At 35.6% G+C, this 23,755-nt stretch overlaps 1 protein-coding gene across 1 annotated transcript in view; it reads right to left on the bottom strand.

Moving 5' to 3' along the window:
- LOC105213891 (homeobox protein homothorax) overlaps window positions 1-23,755 on the bottom strand; it is a 249,552-nt gene that overhangs the window by 10,983 nt on the left and 214,814 nt on the right. The window contains exon 11 of the mRNA XM_011186990.3: window positions 14,785-14,933. Within this exon, the coding sequence (XP_011185292.1) occupies window positions 14,785-14,933 (149 nt within the window). The remainder of the gene's footprint in view (window positions 1-14,784; window positions 14,934-23,755) is intronic.

Genomic DNA, 23,755 nt, shown 5'->3' with positions numbered 1-23,755 from the left:
ACACACTGAGTGTGCCTACTGCATTGCTTATCTGCGCGCCTCTAAATGCATATGCATTAAATGTATGTGTGTTTGTGCGATTACATGTTGCTTTTACAGTGTCCAATTTGATGATGATGATATTTAGAAGTAAACAAACAATTAATGTTGTCATTCGATACTGATAATGATGGCATATTTATTACAATGATATGACTACTTTTGGGCTGTTTTGCTTTGAATGTGTTTGAGTGCGTGTAGAAATGGTGGCGCCACAAAACCTGTTGCATGCGCCAGACTACTTCGATGTGTATATACAAACATTTTTGGAGCGAAGGGTGTTGATTTTGGTTTCTGTATATATTTTTTTTTTGAGTAAAATTTTTTTGAAAATTTAGAAATGGAGATTTATTGTTGGCTTTTATGGGAAAAGTAGCTAATTGAGGGAGAAAAGAGGTAATAACAGTGATAATGATAGTAGTAGTAATATCATTAAGCATGAAACAAATGATTGCAACAACAATATGAATGAACTCAATTACATTTTTTCTGTTCATAAAGGTCGAGACTAGTTTCTTATATTCTTTTGAAATTTTATTTCATAATTTTAGATGAGTTTCTTTCTGATTTTGATTAAAAAAATTTAATTTTTCTTATATAATAAACTTAAAATCTTCGCTAATACTAACATGTGGCCAACATGGGTGCCTCTAATTCAACTTTCTCATAAAATTATTGTAATTTTTTTTATAATATTTTTAAGCAATATTTTATACCAGCTGCTCGTTTTGGTTATATGCTTATCGTGCAGTAAATATATTTACTAATATTTTTGTGATTATATGCTAAAGAATTAATAAATATTGACATACATACATACTTGTTTGTATGCATGCAATATTATTTTCTTGCAACAGCGTTCATTGTTTGTCTGAACAAATTACGCTACGACCGGAAACCTTTGTACTTTGTTTTATACATACATACATACATACATATATATTAATTTTTTTCGAAATTCAATAAGCAAAGATCACAAATAAACAAAACCACACATGAAACTAAACTAAGAACTGCACCTTTCCACTTTGATTATTGCATCAAACTTTAGCATACATAGAAATATAAAAAAACAACGCATTTAGCGCTTTAGTCTGATTTGATTCCCGTTTCACATTTATACATACATACATATTTATTTTATTTATTCATAACTCCCTCGCTTTTGTATGCTATACACCTTTACCTCCGTTACCTTTGTAGGTCTTTTATTCCTATATTCAATTTTTTTCAGTCGCACTCCTTTCATTCAACGCCTTTGTTTGCCTATTTTCATGAAAATCCTCTTTTTTACACCAACCAGCCAACCAGCCGTTGCGCATATCCTTTCTATGCAATTGTACGCCTCTAGCGGCCATTGTTCCGAGTTGCGCTTGCAACGCGCGTTAGTATTATATTCATGCATTTAAATTTAATATTGAATTTTGTTTTAAATAAAAACGGATGAAATAAAAAAATGTTGACTGTAAAGGCTGAAGGATTTCTGAGCACGCGCCAAACAAAAGCCAACCATCTCAGCGCTGTGAAAAGGTTTTATACAACTTTCAACTTCCGGCAGATGTGGGCGTTTTGTTTGCTGTTTTGCGGATGCTGCCTACACTTTTTTCTTTTAATATTTTTTTTTTAATTTTTGGAATATTTTTTTAATTGTACTTTAATTTGTATGACACAAGCTGCGGTAAAAGTGACATGAAGGCAACTAGTTTTTTTATATTTTAGGCGACAGTTGGGATGTTAATAAAAGTAAATAAAAAGAAAATATGGCTTAAGTGAAAAAAATCAAATTTAGTTTGTGCGCAATTTTTTTCATTTATTATTTTATATTTAAATTTTTATAATAAATTTTTTTTTTTCGAAAAATATATTTTTCTATAACTTTTTTTCTATAACATTTTTTTCATTATCTCTACTCGTATATGCAAATTTCACCGTATTTTGCTTTGTATAATCGTTTAAGCAATTCCAAATGACTTTCTTTATTTATTTCATTGCATTCTACGCACGACAGCAACATAAATTATCTTCAAAAATCTAGCCAAGTTTGCAGTGCGCCAGCATCTTTTTGTGCTATGGAAATTTTCACTTACAAATCGAAATGAATGAGTTTATAAAATATGGCATTTTTTTCCACAAACATTTTAATTGCTTTGAAAACAAATTGAAATGAACATAATAAAAAGTTCTTAAAATGTCAAAATATTTATTTATATACAAAAGAGACATACATACATAAATGTGCGTGTATATGTATATGTAAAATTTGCCAACTAGCCTTTGATCTCTAAGTGCTGACTATGTGAAACTTCTCAACTCAACGCCAACGGTAACGGTACAGTGTGGCATGTGCATCTATGTGTGTATGGTGAATAACATAAATTCCATTTTAATATACTCCCGCTAGGTAATTTATGTCTGTTGACTATTTGCTGGTCATACACTATGCCAATAAACGTATAATTACAGCAACAATAAGAACAAAAGTATGGAAAGTATAAAATAAGTAATGAAAATGGCAAAGCAGTACAGTGAAATTCGCATTCGCAATTCCAATTGCACATACATACATATGTACATAGAAATGGCCAGACAACCAGCAAATGGCCGCAAATATGCATTTGTATGTATTTGAAATATGTATGTATATGCCGTTATTTGCATATAAAGGCAACACCTTGTCTTGTTGCTGGTTGCAATGACGTCCAAACGCCGAACTAAATTTATTAACAAGTAAACAAAGCAAATGCATTGCGCTCAAACCAACCGAGAATTTATGCAAGACAAAGTTGTACAGCCATAAATACATAGAAATATATATATGTATATGTTATATGCAAATTTCTGCTTGTGTGTGTGAATAAGTTTGGTCTACCCGCAAGGATAACTAAATGCCATTTTCACGCAAGAACTTAGTTCTAGTTGTGGGCGCAGTTTATAAGAAATATTTTAAGGAATACAAAGCAAGTACATATTAAACAACAACACACACATAGAAATGTATGTAGCTCAAGTTCCTTAGAAGCCAAAGCATAGCAAGATATTGGCTGCCGGGTATATTGGTGCGAAGGAAAATTTCTTGTTTATACACCTGCTGGCTTTTAGACAACTTTTAGTACATATGTACGTACATTTATATATGTATATAAGCATATGTATGTACATATGAGTGTGCGAAATTTCAATTTGTACGTATTTTGCATAAATTGTAATATCATTGCTTTTGTGTAGTGTCGCTGCATGCACAGCATGAATGTAACAACAATAATAACAACAATGCATGCAAATAATTTAATATGTGAATATTTCGAATAACTGTGACTTGCTTGCTATGTTTTTTTTGTATTCCCACCACAATGCTTACTCGCTATTTTTCACTCTCTCTCACTCGCACTACTGCAAGTTACAGTTATTTAGTAGTAGAGGCGTATTTCTTGCATAAGAAAACGGTAAATTTCATGCAACAAATGACATTTTCGACATGTACGACAGACACTAAACAGCAAATGGCACAAAAACAACAACAATACAACACAGTTATACTCACACACCTGTATTACACACACACACATATGCACAATTTTACATTTATTTCTCGACATTTCTCCACTTAGCAAATGCAATAAATGTGCACATGTTGTGACAATCAAAAGTGGGTTTGGCCGCACTGTCATCGTATTGCTGCTGCTGCTGCTACTGCTAGTCAAAGTTCAGCGAGCAAAGCTCTCCTTTGCGCTACATGCATGCATGCATACGTTGTTATCCTTACAAGACAACTAACTGCCAATAGAAAATTGCATTTTACGCTTCGCCATGACAGGTCCTAGGAGTGCAATAGCAACAACTACAATGGCAGTAAAAATAATAACATATAGTGTATATTCGATTATTGGAGCAGTCAGCGCCAACAACGACACGCGTTTGCAGTGCTGGTAGGCGACAGGTAGACAGACTAGAGTTAGAGGTGCGCCTTTGCATATGCAATGCTCCATACACAAAACTGATAATGCAATACCGAGTTTGGCAGTTGTGGTAAGCAACTAAGTAATGTATTGGCATGAAATGCTATTGCACACACATGCGCGTATTGTCTATTAAATGCTATAAATATATTGCAGCAAATAGTATGTCCTCGACTGTCCTGTCGTGGCACGCCTCTGTGACTCTGTGTGAGTGTCTTGTTGGCGCTGCGTCTTCTACGTGCTTACGTGCTTGTATTGGCAGCACAGATCGGCCTCATGCAGGTTTTGTTTTTGGTGATGGCAGTGCCATAAGAATAGAGGTCAATATGAAACTGAATTATTGGCAGTATGTGAATTGCGTATATGTTCTCATGTGTATATTATTGGCAATTTCTTGTACGAAAATAATGGTAGACAGTTGTGTTGTGAGTTTGCATGTTATGCAAATCACTGAGTCGTACAAAATACATGCACATTTGACGGTGGCAAATTGCTGAAGCGCTTGTAGGGAGTCTATTCTTAGTTAGTGGGTATAGATTTAGAGATGTATGTATATTATAAAGCTTTAAGAATTTGTGATAATAGCGTTTTATGCTTAAGATGCTGCATGAAAAAATCAATTTAGTATTTTTTTTTTTGTAAAAATATCAAAATCTCAATATTCTATTTTCAAAGAATAAAATATTTCAAACAATTTTTTAATGTTCATTTGATTATTTTGATGCTATTTTGTTGACCAAATATGGTTTCTTATATTTTTTGTTTCCTGTTCGAAACATCAAATTATTAACTTAGAGGAACGTTTTTTGGACGCATTCTCTAAGCTAATATTAAAATAAAAAATAGTCTCCTGCTTAAAGCTTTAACTTAAAAAATCATATAATTGCGCCTAGCTAAAGCCGTGTTGCAACCATTTCGTTGTCATTAATTTGCTGAGAGCGTAATCAATGAATCATCGGGCACGTTTCATATGCAACTGAATGCACGATTGATCGGCTACAATTACGCAAATACAAAGGACAGGGTAGTGGCCATGCAAAACGCCTATGTGTGCAACATCCAACCCTCCCAGCCACCCACACAGTCGCACGCAATCAAACAATATCCAGCGCACGCAAATAGACAATAATATTGGCATGCAATAATTTTATGTGTGTTGGGGACACAACAACCTGCATGGCTGTAGCTTTCCTATGCGTTGCAAAAGCATTGCTCTCCATTTGACAGTGGTACGAGGGTGTGTGTGTGGCGATTGTTGCTCATGTGTACTGGCATATTTTATTTTATTATCAGCAACGACCAACAGTCAAGCAAAATTTCATGCAAAAACCAATCAGCCTGCTGGCGTGCAGGACAATAACGGTAAGTGGAGCGCCCGCACCCCAGCACCAGCCGTTGGTATCTCGGTTACATTTTACCCCTGTTTTGTGGCGGCCAGCTGAGGCGAGCTGCGCCACAGGTTTCGAATAAATACAAGTTGGCCTGTTGTTGGTTGTGCAAATTTTCAACACACACACTCACAGCGCACGAATATGTGTTGCTTGTGTGGGTGCGTGTGTCGCGCTGTCCGCCAGCTTTGGACTTTTGGGCGACTTATGGTTGAGGGATTTTCGTCGAGCGCATTTAATGCGTACGTGTGAATGCATATAATTCATGAAATTCATGCTAAAATAATGCCTTAGTACTACTGTAGCTATCGGTGTATAGCGCGCCAGGCATAACAGCAACAACAATTGCACGGGAAAGCTAACAAAATGAAATAGTACGAGCAGTTGGCTATTTTACTTATATTTTTATAACAGTAATTTAAGTGTGTTCTTTTTGCACGACTGCCTGGCGGAAGGACAGCCATTTTGCAGAGGAAATGAATTTTGGGAATTCGTGCAAAATTTTTAGCTAAATTTTATGAGCACTCGTGCAACACACTCCGCATACATATATACATAGATTTTTATTGTGTATATATATTTTATGAAATTTGAGTCGATTTAAGGTGAAAGATGAAAAAATTCACCAACTTGAAATCACCCAATCCACATGAAAATACCCAATCCACCAATGCGCTTCGGCTCACTAACTAGCACATTTAAGAAATATGGCATAATCACACCGCCTGCGCATTTTAATTAGCACTACAATTCCAACTAATTTGTAAGTCATCAATAACTCACTGGCCAACAGAGAGAAACCACCACAGCGCCACCACCGCCGCCGACGCAGTCTATGCGCGCCCATTACCTTTTCACCTGTCAAATAATTCCATTAACAGCACAGCACAGCGGCGGCAGCGCAGTGTAACGGACGAAGTGAAGTGCGACTGCGAATGCAAGGCGTTGCACAATTCAATTTACCCTTTTGTTGCGACGCAGCCAACGCACCGCGCGCCTTACAAATTGCAACGCTGACACTAATTACGCGCTGTGGCATGCAACATTACTTACAAGTGCAAGTATGTATATTACTTTTGCATTACGTTCGGCAAGCGCTGCCAGCAGAGGAGGAGGAGAAGTAGTAGCTTACGTTGGCGTTGCTGGAAGACAAATGCCGCGTTGCGACAGTGGCGCGCAATCGCGTTAAGTTCATAAAGTAGAAAATGCAAAGTCCATACGGAATATTAATTTGCCATATACAAAATAATTAATTACTGTCACGCCCCTGCGGCAAAGAGTTGCAAAGTGAGGGGCGCATTGAGAAAGTATTGTACAGAATAGGAGCAAAGCACAGGATAACTAAGCCATGCGGAATGGTGTGAATGAGCGCGTTTGAAATGTGAATTGTTTGTGTGGAGCGCGTTTCTATATAGCACCGTTATTATTACAAAAACTAAGCAAAATCGCACGAAACGTCAAATAATACTTACTAACTTCCACAGTTATATTAAATTATATATAATACAGTTACTTGCCACAAAATAGGTTCAATTGCTTTTCTATATCGGTCACATATTTAATTTTGTCATTTCAATTTATCCCAGCTCCTCGCTATATGAATTTTAATTCGAGCAGCCATCGCGTTCGTAATTTGCATTTAAGGCGGCCTTTAAGACAAAGCAAGGCAGCCATACTGAAACGGATTTGCATTAGTGTCGCGCAGCCTTCAACGCGGCCGCCCTCAAGCGCATAGTGTCTGACGCGCCAACAACCAGAAAGAGTCAGCGAAGGAGTGGTGTAGACGCGCCACATACAAATCTACAAATTTGTGCAGGAACAACAACAACAATTGCACTAACTAAGCTAAAGGCGTTCTACAATGATATGAGTGCCTTTTTTGATTCGATTCAATTTCGGCGTGCAGACAGAAACAAATACACAAATGCAGTTGGGGTTTTCTACTCACACATTTTGGACAGCGCATAGAGTCGTTTAAGATTGGCATCGCAAAAGTTGTTGCTGCTGACATTTCTTAAATATGCAGCAAATATGCAACACATATGCCATATGTGTGCTGCTTAAATAAGACGCGGCGGCTGGCTGGTTTAGCCAAACAGCGCGCAACCCACACAACAGCCAGCTATTGCTGTAGGGGCGCGCGCGGCATTGCTTGCGGCAAGTATATTTACAACAACAAATTGTTTAATTTCAGACAAACACGTGTAGCTGGCAACAGACAGCTGTAGGCTGAGAAAAGTAGAGTGGGTAGATCGAGGCGGACATAATGCAGACACACGCTTCGGCGGTGCTAACGGCAAATAATGCCATGTGTTTGTTGCAGTGGAGGCGGAGAAAATAGCGCATAGCTTTTGCATGCAAAACGTGCAACGTTTCAGTATAGCTGTATGTAAATGACATGTTGCAGCAGCGGCGTAAACTAAAACAACAGTAACAACAACAACCATAACAATAACATTAACGGCAATTGCAATTACAATAAACATAGACTGCCGCCGCTGCAGACTGTCGAGCGCAGCAACAAACAGCCCGCAGTCCCGCAAATGTAAACAAACTGTATATGCAACAACAACAACAATAAATTAAAACAACATATTAATATCACCAGCGGGTTATGTATGCATGTATGTAGCTACTGCCATAATTATGGCAACCGGCACTTCCACTTTGGCATTCTTTTTGCACCATTTCATTCACAAGCCAACCGCACCGCGGCCGCCATCAACCATCAGCAACCGGACCTGAGTCAATCCATTTGGTTGGCTGGCTATCCACACATATGTATATATGTATGTATGTAATCTTGTAGTCGTACTTGTTTGTACTCATTTTTGCACCACTCGTCTGCTTCAATATTTCTCTTTCCATATTTTTATTTCCATATTTTTCTTGTTTCTTTTGCTGCCGCTGCTGCTAGCTTAACCCTTTCGAGCGCGCATGCATATTTTCACATTCGTCATAAGCACTCATTAGCGCCGTGTCAGTGGTGTATGCACCTCCTTCCAGTCCCCTGTGCTTTCCTGCCGCGCCGCAATCGCGCTGCTTGTCTGCAGACTGGTTTACTTCATGACGAATGTTTGTTGCTGCAATTTGTATATTTATTATTGCTGTTGTTGTTGTTGTGTTGCCATTTGCACTGCCAAGCAACGAGTCAAGTCAGCCAGCTTGCCTGCCAGCCATCCACATTTGGCCGCCTGTCGAAGACGGAGACGACGCATGTCAGTTTTGATGTTTTCTCACATTTTGCGTTGGACGCGTACGTGGTTGGCTAACTGCGCGCTGGCTATATGGCTGGCTGGCTGACTGACAGAGAGTGACTTGACTATTTCGTGCCTCGCAATATAGACGATGCGTCGCGACGCTTTCTTTGGTTGGTTGGTTGGTTGGCTGGTTGTTTGGTGGACTGATTGCTTGGTCGCTCGCTTGGCATTTCCATCAACTTTTTGACGTAGGCCGTCGCCGTTGCTGCCATACACAATTCGCACCTTGCCAAAGCGGCAAGTTGGTTTGCTTTTTTCTTCTTTTACATTTTAATTGGCAACTAAACGGTTAATTATCGACACTTAATATAGCCACGAGGTTGTCTGGCGTCCAAACATGTTTTTGTTGTCATTGTGTGTGCACTTGTATGTGTGTTCGGGTTTAGCCATTTGGGCGCTTGTTTAACGCTTCGAGGTGTCGCAATGCGGACACAAAATGGTCGTTGGGTCGTTGGCGTTGGATATGGCATTTGGCATATGGTTGTGATGGTAATGACCCATACGCCAAGTGCATACTAATGCTGAGGATTTTTTATAAATACATATATTTACAGTGAAATTAGCAAAAAAAAAAATGCAAAACGCGGAGTTTTGAAGAAGAGTTTACTGATTATCCAAAGAAAAGCAAAATAAATTAGAAAAGCATTGATAAAGACTTAGAAAGACTTACAGTAATTTTATTTTATTATTTGTAGTCCTTTAAAGCAGAACCTAATATTTAATAATTCCTTTTTGAATAGCACAAATTTGTGTTAGTAAACAACTTAAGTAGTCGAGCATCAAGCTCAAACATAAAGCACTATAACTGTAAATTTTCTACATAAATGTGGACATCTTCAGCATAAAAAGCTGTTGCTTCACACTATGAAAAGCTTTCACTAAGTTTTCACAAAAGCTTTCACTGTGTTTTCACAAAAGCTTTCAATACACTTTCACAAAACTTTCCAATTTACTTCTTATCAGATCATATGCCTTCCTGGCTTAACTATACTAGCTGCTCTCACTATATTTCAACTCTAACACCAGTTAAATGTGAATAGCTATAGAAAAGTCAAGCATAACGCAAACCCTTTTAGTGACCTTCCCAGACCCCCGTTTAAGTAGAAATCTCTCCTTCGATTTTGCCATCAAAGTAAATTAAGCACTAAAAAACTATGAAACTCAACTAACTGCCATCCAGTAAGTAAGTATGGTACAACAGCGCAGCGGTCAAGTGACTTCAAATAACTTTTGAATGTGCACAAATCGCTTTTGAATGCTTACGAATAGCTTCTGTACGCTATTGAAATGTATACGCTTAATGGCTTTTACGGATACTGACCGGACCTCTAAATGACATTTCCGATATAAACAAATTTGTTATGCCCCATTTTGTGTCCGCAACACTCTAAAGCTAGTTGCAATGGCATAGTTAAGCAGTAGGAAGCACACAAAATAGTTGCAAGCATTTACCGAAATCAAGTTGACCCTTACTTTGGAAGGGGGCAAGCAGGGAGACATATCGGTACTTATATATGTATGCGTAAGAATTGGGGTTTATCTGTTTTCTATGCTCATTTGTAATCAGAAAGGGTTAATATTTATATTTTCTTGCCTTTTTTGCCGTTCAACCACCTTTGCGCTTCGTATGCAAACGGCTTAAGTTCGATAATTTTCTGAATTTTCCTTTTCACAAACAAATATGGCTCATTTTCTTCCATCTCATATGCAAGAGCTTGCGGTTAGCAATTTAGATAAGCTTTGATTTCGGCAATGTTTACCAATTCACTTTTTCTTCTCAGTTTTTGGTCAACTGGCGGTCAAGTATATTTGTTTGTGTCTGTGTGTGTCCGTGCGGCGACAAACGAAACTATCAAATTTTATTTTATTCACTTGCTACATCCTCTTGCCACATAACAAAATGCTAAAGAAAGCTCGTTCCGCTAGTGCTAGACTGCAAATGCATTTATTTCTACCGAAGATTTCCGGTTGGCGATATGACGCTGACCGCAAATGGTAAATGTGGCAGAGCAAAAAAGGACATTAGACGGTATGGTTATTGGCGCGACCAAGGAAGTAGGAAGGTAGTACTAGCTTTGCGAAATTGACCAAAATGTGGTCGAAGTTAATTTTTAAGTTTACCACTGCTTATCGAACGGTAAAAAGGTAACTACTTTGCAGAGTATATATACAGTATAAGCATGTATTTGCTGCTATATGAGATATTGATAGCAATCTTAATGGTATTTCGTAATATTGTTTTGAAAAAGCCATTACAGTTTTGGCAACCAAACAAGAAAAACAGGAAAATGAAGATGACCGTGAGCGCCACACAACAAAAAAAGCAATGTATGAAATGGCTGCTAAGGAAAAGCATGAAAATCGTGGTTATTGAGTGGAAGCTGCGCTCCGGAAAGCAAATACGCAGCAGGTTTGGCATTTCAGCATTTTTTTTGTGGTGCTCAGCTATAGATCAATAAGCTCGCACAAAAATTATAGAAGAAAAATAAACTTACTTAGTTACTGCAGCAAACTTCAATTTACAAGAACGCAACAACAACAAATACGGTAAACGGAAATGAGTTTTATTTCGGGCAAATGTAATTGACCTGCAGGCCGCTGGCGAAAACATTAAAAATACACACATAAACAGTTGAAACTATGTATGTATATTTGGTTGTATATCTTTAGCCCTCTAGATATGTTTCTGAAAATGCTTTTCCAATGCCTCACTATCAACACCCTCATCTTCGGAGGCGCCTCCGCCCATAAGCTAATGTATACTAGCATTATGCGCGTAAAGGACGAGGATGTGTCTGACGACAGTGATGAATTGCCGTTTAAATCAGCGCATCGCTCATGTTTACTTTTGCGTTGCACATACATACACATATACATTTCAAGCGATTCATGAATATTTGTTGTTTTTGCGCTACCTCCAGCTTGTTTTGAGCTATTACTCTTAATGCTATTAGCGCCGATTTGCAGCAGCATTAAGACAATTGTTTTAGCTATTTCCAGTTGTTTTTGTTTTTGTTGGCGCGCAATTTACTTGCAACTTCTCAATGCCTCGCTTTCCTTTGTGCACTTTTTATCATTTACGCATTTATTTGCTACTGCTGCAAGGTGTACATGTTTGTATATCTGTGCATATATGTAAATGTGTACCGTTAAGTGAAATTGTCTATGTTTCGCCTGACTTTTTGCACATTGCCATTCATCGGCATCATTCAATAGCTCAATGAATTTCTTTTCTCGCCAACGCGCATTCACTAAAGCAAAGCGTTTGTGGAGGATTTGGTTAAAATATTTTATATTCCGCATGTGTTTGTGTGTTGATTTTAAATTGAATTTCTTGCCAACTGTTTGTAATGGGGGATGCTTTTGTTCGACTGACTGCCGAGTTGAGTGGATTTGCAATTTTTCCGGAGCTCTTACATTATAGTCTAGCAAGTCGATTTGATTTATTGCCATGTCAAAGCGTTGATGGTTTTTGCGAAATGTTGTTGTAATGCAAGTAATTGAGGTTGCATAGTTTAGTGTTGGAACTTAAGGCAACAAATATAAAAATATTTTCATATAAAAATTATACACTTTATTGGTTAAATTTTCTTTTTAGATTGTTGAAGAAAATCATTATTAAATTTATATTCTCTGGCAAATAGTGTTACTTTCTCAAAAATCTATTTAGTTTATTTAAAAATATTTTTTGTTTAACTTTTATTGCTGTTACGCAATTATTTTACAAAAGATCGTGCCATTTTTCTTCTTAACATCAAAATGATTGCGCAATACCACTCATCCAAGTACCTCCCCCTGCACAAAGTGATCTCTCGAACGCCCACCTGCTCGATCGCACGCGCACCCCTCTCAAGCAATACAGCAACGGTATATATTATATACACATATACATATGTATATATTTACTTAGCAGCAGCCAGATGTGTCGAAACGGATGGCGGCCATACTTAATTTTGCGCACGCCAACGTAAACTTTACACTAGCTACTAAATTGTCAGGCGGCGTCACAGTGCAACAACAAAAGTAGTAACAACACCAGTAGCAACTATACGGAAAAAAACTACAAAACCAACAAGAAATACAACAGCAGTAGACAGCAGCCACAGTAGCTAAGCTGAAATCCAACAATAACAATAAGCAATAGTAAAACGACTCAACACATTTCAACCAATGGCAGCTGTACTGGCTACTGTGCAACAATAGTAACAACAGCAACAACAAGCATGCGTATTGGTTGTGTATGCGTGACGCAACAACAAAATGCAAGCACTATAAAATATCACTCCACCTACCGAACAGTGATGGGAGTGAGAGCGCTCCAATGGGCGCCACTGCTGCTTACGAAGCATTTAATTGTTGGTAGGCATACGTATGTGCATACATATGTGTGGGTGTGTGCGTGTTTGTTGAGTACAGTGCGCGGAAAAAAAACAACAAATAAATAAATATTTTTAATCGCATTTATGAGCAACGTAAGAAAAATGCTGTGTGTTTGTTTTGTTGTATGTATGTATATATAAATGTATAGCGGGAGAGCCGCTGATATAAAATCACTTACGACTACGCACGCAGAATGACTGCTCATACTTAGATACACGGCGCAGACTTTGAGATATGAATACCTATATGTATGTATGTATGTGCGTGTGTACGCGATAGTGTAAATAAATAATAATATAAAATAAAAAAATGAGAAATAAGCAAATAATGTGAGCGACATACTACCTACAAGCGAACTTATATACTATAAAGGCATGTATGTATGTCTGTAGGTGCGTAAGTCAGTATGGCAACCCGTTAGTTGCCGTTGTAGTGGTCGTAATAACAATAATAAAAACCTCTGATATCAGCTTGTTTAATAACAATGGCAGTAGCTTTTAATAACAAGCGGTTGAAACTACAACAACAACAACAATAATATTTAAAACCACTACACAGCTACTAGTTTCAGGTATCACGGCGACATGGAGTAGGTGAAAAAATGGAAACGCAACGGCGCAAAGATTCTTATCTACTGCATGTGGATATGATGATAGGCGATGTAGTACAAACATATCATATGCGTACATATAGTACGAATATAGTTATAAGCAGGTGAATAAATGAAGAAATTGCATATCGACATATGTACAAGTAAAAATGCTTGTGAAAATATTACTAGTTTTGCGGATACATTTTCTAAGCGTAACGGTTACTAAGCTACATACATTGAAGACAAGAATATTATAATTATTTCAAGGTTTCTTCGCTTTCAAGCAAAACCTTGCTAAGCTTATATGCATTTTTAATAAAAAGTACCATTTTTCAAAGGTTTTAATTTCGCATAAGAAACAGCTTATCAGCGCTTTTGTCGTGTTGCAGTTTTGTCTACTTCTAACCATATGAACGTCGCTAGAAACTGCATAATACAGTATTTCTAATTTAGATAATAAAGCTTCATGATAAGCATGCAATTCATAAGAGTTCATATTTGAAGGGTCAGCGCGAATTTTAAATAAAACTGGCACAATGAAAATATTTTCAAAAAAGTCAAACACTTTGTGTCAGCAAAATATACTAAACAACATACAACAATTATAAATTTGTCGACTACTCACAACTTTGTAAAACTAGTGGACAGGCAATTAAGCGTAGATTTATATGCTTTCTTTAGAAATAAATATACAACAAGTGTTATACTACAGCTATTTCAAAATGAATGCATTTCCACCTTTACAGTGCCGAAAACCTTTTTATTGGCAATTGTTCGCCACAATATTTCTTTAGTTATTTGACTTTCCGTTCAACACTTGGCAGCACAACTCAAACATCCGCTGGCATAATTCATACTTGCCAAGCTGAAGCCAAGAATTACATGAAATGGTACAAATCTTTTTGATTTATAAACGTAAAACTATAAATCTTCAATGTTTTGTGTAAACAGCGAAATTGCGCTGGTACATTTTGAAATAAACAAAAACAATTCGTAATAGATTTCCTTAAAAAAAAAATAAGTTATTCAACTGCGCGTTGGCATTGAATTAGACAAAAAATGAATTATCTAACATTTCTAAAGTTAACTTAATAAAATGGTCTTAAAAATTTTATGCAGCAATATTAAATTGTTATAAATTTTTTTATATGTTTGCTCCGCCTACTCACCGTTAAATGCTGAAACAGCCACGCTCTTAAAATATTTGTTGCTACTTTTGGGAAAATGCCACGTTTCTTTTGGTTCTTTTTACCATTCGCATCGTCATCCTCTTCGCCGGTGCCCTCGCCGCTGCCTATACTGGCATTGCTGGCGTCACCTGGAAAATTAAGCAAAAATAAATAAAAATTACAGTATATGCATGAAGCTATAAAAAATAGTAATTTACATTTTTAACGTTTTTATTTTCATAATTTATAATTTTTTTTTTGTTGAATTAATTGCATATAAAATATAAATTAACCTTTTCCGCTGAAGGTAGTGTCTAAAAATATTAATATAAAATATTTTTATTTATATGCGAGTTGATTTTTTAGTGATAAAACTTTCACACAATATTAAATAGCTTCCGCTCTTTTGCTTTGAAACAGTTTTTGAACCAAAATTTATAGTTTTCACGCTCTAGCGTTTTACTACACCTTTGTGAAAAGGAAGTTGATAAAATATGTCTGTATAAATAAATTTTGTGTTAATTAACAATTAAGCGTCGAGCTTTCACTAAATAAATTTAAAGGTAAAAACTCTCTACATTTTAAGTAGTATTATTATTAACTTTTTGAGTAGTAGTTGTGATTTTCAAACGAACTTAAAATTAAAAGCTGAGCTTTCACTAAAAGAATTTAAAAGTGAAAGCTTTTAAAATTTTAAGCATTATTATACTCATTCGCTCATTCGCTTTTAAAATAAAGCATAAACAAGCTTTTCGATTTTAAAAGCTTTCTGGGAGCTTTCATTCAAGCTTTTACTTTTCTGTATTTTCAAAAATATTTCCTATAACTTCAACAACACAACTATTTTACGCCAAATTACCGTAATAACAGTCAAGGTAGAACGCTTTTCAAGCACAACGCTCCTCATCCCGCTGCGCCATTCAACTCAAACATGTTTGTTTGCTTCATTTCATCTGGTTTGTTTGCTTGTTTGTGGAAAATTAATATTTGTCATTATGCCCGAATGCAACGCATAATAATGTCCATGCATAATTTCGGCATTAAATGAGTGTTTGGTTAATTTTCAGCCAAGTTTATCTAACTATCCGTAAATTGTTGACTTGTCGCTACGTCAAGGTTTTCGTAGCTTGTTGACTATGACCTGAGGACAACAACTATTTATGCGTGTACATTTATTTACAACAAACACACACACTCATATATATGTAAATACAAATATGTTTGTGTAAGTGAAGCCTTACTATCAACAAGCTGTAACCGAATTACTGTCAGTAGCTAACCACTGACTTTCTGGCGGTAATTTCAACTAAGCATGCAACTACTTGAGTACACACACTGTACTTCATTGTATATATAATATATTTATTTATATATGAAGGCATTGTCTTATCATGTAATGCGCCTCATTGTTTTGTCTCTCGCATGTTTATCATTTCTCTGTTTGATATGTAAAATAGTAGAGTTTGCTTGCCACAAACAACTTGAAATTTTCTACAGCATGATAATGTTGTACAACACTATGCGCAAACAACAACACAGTTTCTTGTAGAAATCTTGAGAAATTATGTTATTTGTGTGTGCAATTTGGTAGAAAGTACACGTAAGTAAGGTTGATTTTCTACGCAAATCCTGCCACAATTAGTACGGAAGTTAGTTAAGCTGTGGTTGTTAGGTAAATTTCCGGTTGAGTTGACTCGGTTGTGTTGTCAAGTACGTCTTAGATAAAGAAGTGATAAGCGTCCAGGTGAATGTCGGTACTTTATATAGCTATATTTACACAACTAACATTGTAAGTGAATATTGTTGGTGTAGTGCTTACTTAGAATCATGGCATGTGAAAAAGCGTAGCTTAAAAACAACTGGTGTGAGCTGTGTTGTAATGAGGCAACTTGCGTGTTGCGCCACACCAGATAACAAAAGGACATATGTAAACAAGAAATTTTGAATGAAATCCAATTTCTAATTTCTGAAGGGTAGATTAGATTAAGGAGCATATTTTACTGTAAATTTACTTAGTGCAGGCTTGATGAGAAAGGCAAACTAATTGTTGGTATTTCACAAAAAAAAATGAAATGGATTTATTTAAATGATTTACTTTAGTTAGTTGAACTGAAATAGGAACTATGAGAGTATCAAAAAATGTTTTTTTTTTTTGTATTTGTTTTTCATAGCAATAACAAAATTTTAACAAAAAAACTGCCTGAACTGTAATTGAGACCTTCTTTCTGCAATTCTACGCTCCGTAAGTAGCTTCCTTTATCTCTGCTGTACGATCAATTGCTTAACGATCGTCCCACTCACAAGTACTTGCTTGTACCTTGAATGAATTGCACGCAGCAAAAAGCAAAAGAACGCAAAAAACTGCAATCGAAATAAAGACATCATTTTTCGATTTCACTATCAAAACACTAAAAACCACTTTAATCGCCGGGAAATCAGAGTTTACTTCAAAATCAACTCGACAAATCCATAAATAATGTATTCATTGCACAAGTGGACGCTATGCAACGCCATGTTGCAAGAGACCAAACGCAGCTATTCGTAGTAAAAATATTTATATATGTACATATGTGTGTAACTGAATAGAGAGTGTAGTGTTGCAGCATTCCTGTGCCATGTGTTGTACTCCAGCGCTTAAGAAGCAAGCAGGCAGTCAGGCTGGCAGGGCGCGTAAGCCATTACAAGTGCTTTTGCACATCGTTATTATAACAATAAGCAACACGCTCATAAGATTAATTTTCAAGTTTAAGTACAAGTAGATGGCCATACAATATGCACTGTGTGAGTGCGTGTGTGTGTGTTTGTAAGTGGAAGTAGTTATGGAAATGGGCTGGGAAGTGGAAATGGTAATGGTAATGATGCTGAAGCGCGGATTGTAAGCTTTAGTTTGCGCGTTTTTTTTTTGTCTTCGATTTTTCCACTTTCGACAACCGCCACATTTACATATCGAGTTGTATAAAAATATATAAACAGCATGCATTTGTGGCAAGCAGCTGAGTGCCACCTAGCCGCCATGAACTGTCGTCCCTATATATATGCGGCACTTAGCTCGCTTCCTGAGCATATAAAAACATACATACAAACAAAAATCTACATACTTAAGCACATGTCTGCCGCATTGGCCGCGCCGCCATAAATGCATTAATCAATTTCATGTTCTTTTCCACTGATGCTTTTACGATTTTACGATGATTCTGTGCGCATTCAAGTGCGCATGTAAAGAGCCAACACAACGTTGCACACTCACACACATACATACTTACATGCGAGCGTATGAATATATCAAAGTGCATCAATGCCGCAAGTGGATGGTGGCGGACAAGTGCATGGCGCAACAGTTGTTGTGTGGTGCCCCCATGCGATTGGGTATGGCGAATGTGGCAGCAATGTGGCGAAATAATCAATTTCGAGCATCATAAACAACATTTAATGAAGTTGTAAAAAGTGATTATTTGTATTGTTTCTTTATGTTTTTTTTTGTTTTGGGTTGATGTTGCAAGCCTTTCGTGGCAACCGTGCTGCAATAAAAACTATAAACCGCATAATTCGCCACTTGTACACTTCACATTTTACACTTTTCTCATGGCGTTGCTTCGATTTATGGTTATTTGAGTGTTTTTTAATTTTTATTTTTAATTTATTACCGAAATTTTAATGAATTATTGTAAAGCGCGTAAACCGAAAATATTTTGAATGTTAGTTTTAATGCGTTTATTACACTGTTTGGCAACGCACTCATTCAATAAATATGCGCGCGATCTTAATTTATGCGTGTGTATATATTAAGGTTGTATTTTTTCTGCTTTTGTTCTTGAGCAATCAGAAATCCTCTTACGCAGCGTAAACACTATAAAAATTAGCATAATAGCAAATTCAACAGCAACATTTCGAAACGGTTCGGCTGTGTCTGCAATGCCGCCTTTTGTTTAATCTCACTGAAAATTAATTTCATTTCACAGTGAACTTTTGTTGTTGTTGCTTTTTTCACTTTTGTATTTTTGTTGTTAAGCATACACCTCCATTTGCGTCTTCATCTGCCAAACGTTGGCTGCAAAAATTTTTCACCTTCTTGGTTGCGTTACTCGGCGTTTAATGCGATTAATCAAATCAAACTTCCGGTTTACACTAGAAATGCTTTTAGTCGAATATGTGTATGTTTTTGTATATTTAGTAGAAAAAATAAGTAGTTTATTTAGTTGTTTTGGTGGTTGAGAGCCCACTCCTGCTATTTGTTGCTTCGAAAAAATTAATTTGTATATATTTATACATAGACTATTTATGCGCTTATATATGCTAATAACACTCAAACGGCACCTACACACATACCAGCCCGTCCAGGTGCGTGAAAAAGTTGAACGGAAGGTGTTAAAGATAAACTGAAATATTTATTAGCCACCCTGTATTATCCAAGCACGTGCATTGCCCGCATTTTTACTTGATTATGCGCTCGTTAAAGTGCGAGAAAGTTTAATTCAATAAATTAAAATGAAACTACAAATTGTTGGGAAGTTATTAATAATATTTGCTATCTTTTTGGTGGCATCAGCAAGTTTTGAGTTGACCGTAATACATCAAAATCATCAAATATATGGGAAACGAGTTGAGTGAGGGGTTCAAAATTAAAAAAAAAATTTAAATAATAAATAATTTATTTAAATAATAAATAATTTTTTAAGTGAATAATCTAATTTTTTCTTCCTAGAAGCACTCTACAACTTTTTATGAACATACTTAACACCCTTTAAATATTTCTGTTAAAAATGTGAAATACTAGCGAATTAGAAACAAAAAAAAAAAACTAAAATAAAATATATCTCAGAAGAAGCTATATAGAAGCGTGGAATGTGTAAAAGGACGATTATTTATAAAGCAAAGTGGTTAAAAACGAAGGAGCTGTAAGCAAATACAAGGAATTGTATTTATATAGAATATATATATATATATACATATAAGACTATACAAATATAACTATATAGACACATATATAAACGGCTACATGCTACCGTAAGCATATTTTTTAATACAAAGGATATGTGAGCTATAGTTTCCAAGACCATTATATCTGCTTCTATGTACGTACATATATATTTACGTATGGCAGACATTTGGCGCTGGCAAGATTTGCTACTTACTACACTTGCGCACACATACATGTGAACATATGTGCATAGGTAGGGCTAATAGCAAGTGAAGCTAGAGGAAAATCACAAAATTTACTGCAAATTGGAATTTTGCGCAATTGTAGAATGCTAACAAAAGCAAAACTATGAGTAAAAGAAGAAAAAAAAGAAATGAGATTGAGTGAAAAGTGCAAAGAATGAACTACAACTAACTGCAACTGCCACGAATGAAGAGGAAAAACTAACCAAATACTACAAGCATAAAGCCAAAAGGTACAAGGAAGCGCATACTGAAGTCCTTGCCGAACGAAAATACCGTTATATGTATAGAGCACTAACGTTAGTAGTTGTAACTAAAGCCAATAATAAATTAAACGCCCGGAAACACAAATAAATGAAATCAGCAAAAATATATATGTATATATAAAAAAAGTAATCATCGATGGCGCACGGTTCGTATACCTTTTGTACAGTGAAATAGCGAAATAATTGCAATTATTCTTTTTTTTCATAAAAAAAAGTAAAAGTAATGAATTAAGTAAAAAGTAAGCCAACAAGACAGTTAAAGTTATTATGCCATGGGCAGCAGGAAAAAAAACCCCATAACGAGAAATAAATGTCATATGACCTTATCAGTCGTTTAATCGAAAACGGAATGAAAAAAAAAAACATAAATATAAATTCTAGTATCGAACTACATTGCTTGCTTGCTAGCGCATACCAACAACACACAGATAAGATTTCCAGCTAAAAATATGTAGTTAAAGAAAAATCAATGTAGTTTACAGTGGCAGTGCAAACTGATAACCGATTTTTTTATGATTTTTTAATTTCCCTTTTTATTATACTTATATATGACCTAACGGTACAATAAGTGGCATAAAATTTAATTTGTTTATATTAGCGCGGAATATTGTTTTTTTTTTATATTTTTTTCAATATATTTTCGAATTTCTGTTATGTTATATTTAACTTAAATAATAACTTTTTTTATTAATCAGTATGTATTTACAAAAATTAAATAGTCATTAAATGGCAGGCAAAAGTGCTCGAGTGTTAAGTGCAAGCGATAAGCGTTGGGCGCTCAAATTGGAATATCTGTATATATGTATGTTTGTATGTATGTTACATGTTAGCGGTCTATCAGCTTAGAAAACCCTAAATACTTTCACTAATCATTGCTACTAATCTAAACGGCGATTCTTAGCTCATTCATGCTTTTAACTCACCAACCGCTTTTTAAAAGTTTTGCCAAAATCAAGTCACCTGCAAATTTTATTGTATTCAATTATGCATTGATTAGATTTGCGCTTTTATAGTGGCTACAGTTTAGCTATAAAAAGCCTATTATTAATTTATTAAGAATTAAGAATATGCCATTTTCTTCAAATATGTATATATGTATGTATGTGTGCCTGCGTAGTTTAATTTTATTTAATTGCCGTGTCGTATATTATTTTTATAACCCATAACTGACGATTAATAGTCACTTGTGATTTAGTTCCATGTGTTAATATTGTTTTTGTAATTGATAATGTGGTTTAGTGCTAATTTTTACTATTTTTGGTATTTAAAAAGTAGTGTGCCATTATAAATGCTGAGATCTCTTGTTTTATAGCACTCCAAATATATATGTATGTACATATGCAGAAGATAACAAAAAAAAAACTTCTTTAATTTTTATTTTTTTCTTTAAACTTCACTTAACTTCGTTTTTTGTATATTTATTTTCATAGAGTAAAAACAGCAACGTGATTGACAAGCGATTGGCAGTGTTTTGTGTAAACAATCAAATGCATTGCATGCCATTAGCGCTTGAAAACGCATGCATTAAATCCTACATATGATTATACCCTTCCAGGCGGTGCCAATAAGTCATAACATAACATGAAGGCAAGCAGGAAAGAAGTTGGTTGCCATACACTCTTTTATATGCATATACAAACTTTTTCTTAAAATACATATATTAAAAATATAATTTCAAACAAATCATTGAATTTTTCTTTTTCAATATTTAAAAATAACTACATTTCCATTTGCACTTGATGAACCCCTTTCGCGCGGCGCATTTTTGCCTAGTCTTTCTTCCACTGTATTGTATTGCTTGTGGGTGGCACGATTCCCCTACTTCACAATTGCATGCGCATTTTTTCTAAATAGTTGAATTCAGTTTTACTCAAGTTCTGCGCCATCAAGTGCCTCATTGTCTTAAGCGCATACGCCTTTGTTTATTTACACACTTGACTTGTCATATTTCCAGTTTTTCTTTAGTGTTTTTAACTTAAGAATTTCATTTGTGATTAGCAAATGCATTTATAATTTGCTCGCCACTCAAGTGGCATGCATGTGTATTCGTGTGTGGCAGTGATTAGCATGCCACTAAAATCACTACCACTTACATTGGTATTAATGCATGTGTGTGTGTGTGTGTGTGGCATGACGCGGCAATGTCAAATTCACCGCTGCCACTTGAGTGATTTGTGTCATTCACTTAATGGTGCAGGATTGATTGATATTTTGAAGTAGCTTTATACATCAGACAATAATTGCATAGTTAGTCGAATCTTAAAAGGGTGCTTGAGCAATGTGCCACCGAATGGAATTTTAGCGAAACAAAGTTGTCAATCTTCAGACTGAGTACAAGTGCTATATACAGCATTTTCTAGATGCCGGATGTTATGCTGATAGTGCTGAGTATATTTAGAAAATTATGTAGAAAATATTTTTTTAAAACATCATATATCTTTTTGTTTTTTCACTCTTCCTTGCCACTTTTCTTGACAAGCTTTACTATTGCTTTCAAATATCTTTCTACTAAAAATTATTTAGCAAATCTTTTTAAAGTCTTTAGTATACAAGAAAGATCTGCTATGCCAATAAAAATATTTTTCTCATTTAAATTGTATTCCTTCAAATAATTTTCTCTTCATTTGAAAAGCTCCTCTGCGCAATTAGCCGCAACTTCTTGGGTGGTTTCTAAAAAGCGCTTAACTTCATATTGTGCGCATGGCGACAAAGCATAAAATAAGCTAATTAACACTTCAAAATCGTGAGCTTTTTTAACTTAAACAACTTCTTTGCTTATTTAAATATATTTATGATTTGTTGTTTTACCCAACAGCTGCCTGCTACGCCGAGTAAAAGCCAAACACGTAACCACTTGAAGCGTGGTCGAGTGGAAGCTGCGCTTGAAATGCAAAAACAAAGCGGCACTGCGTGAAAAAATATAAAACAAAACAACAATAATAACAATAGAATGCATTGTAGGTGCTTGAAAGCGGCGGAAAAGAGTGCTCTTCTATGTCTGTCTGTACATATGTATGTACGTGTGTGAGTGGCACTCGAGCAAATCCACTACATATGTGTTGAAGTGTCACAAACACTTCATATAATACACATGCGAACGTGCAGACGAGCATATGCAAAGGTTTATTTAGCAGCTAGAAGCGCGCTTGATTTGACAGCGTTGCATACTTTTATGCTTGACTTGGTGTGTAGTGAAAACAACAATAATATGTGTATAATAAATATAATTATATAAATAGAATGTAAGCAAAAACAAAAGTAAATATGGTTTCTAAAGACAGTCTGCGTATGTGGGTGGTCCTGCAGCTGCTTTGGTGGTTTCTATACTTGAGCTTTTGTGTTGCCAGCTTGATGAATGATATAGTATGTATATATATTCAAACAAAAACAACATATTTAATTTGTGCTTTGTTGAGCAGTCTAAAGTGTTGTTTCAGCAAACATGTTGAGTGCCACTGTGCGTATACTTAATTAACTGTATTGTTAAAGCGAAAATATTGCAACGACAATTAGCTTAGTAGGTATTTCGAAGTGTAAATAAAAAT

Source organism: Zeugodacus cucurbitae, chromosome 2 (genome assembly GCF_028554725.1).
Source record: "Zeugodacus cucurbitae isolate PBARC_wt_2022May chromosome 2, idZeuCucr1.2, whole genome shotgun sequence".
In the NCBI taxonomy this organism is placed as follows: domain Eukaryota; kingdom Metazoa; phylum Arthropoda; class Insecta; order Diptera; family Tephritidae; genus Zeugodacus; species Zeugodacus cucurbitae.
Note: the sequence above shows the minus strand (reverse complement) of the source record. Positions and strands in the feature narration are given on the sequence as shown.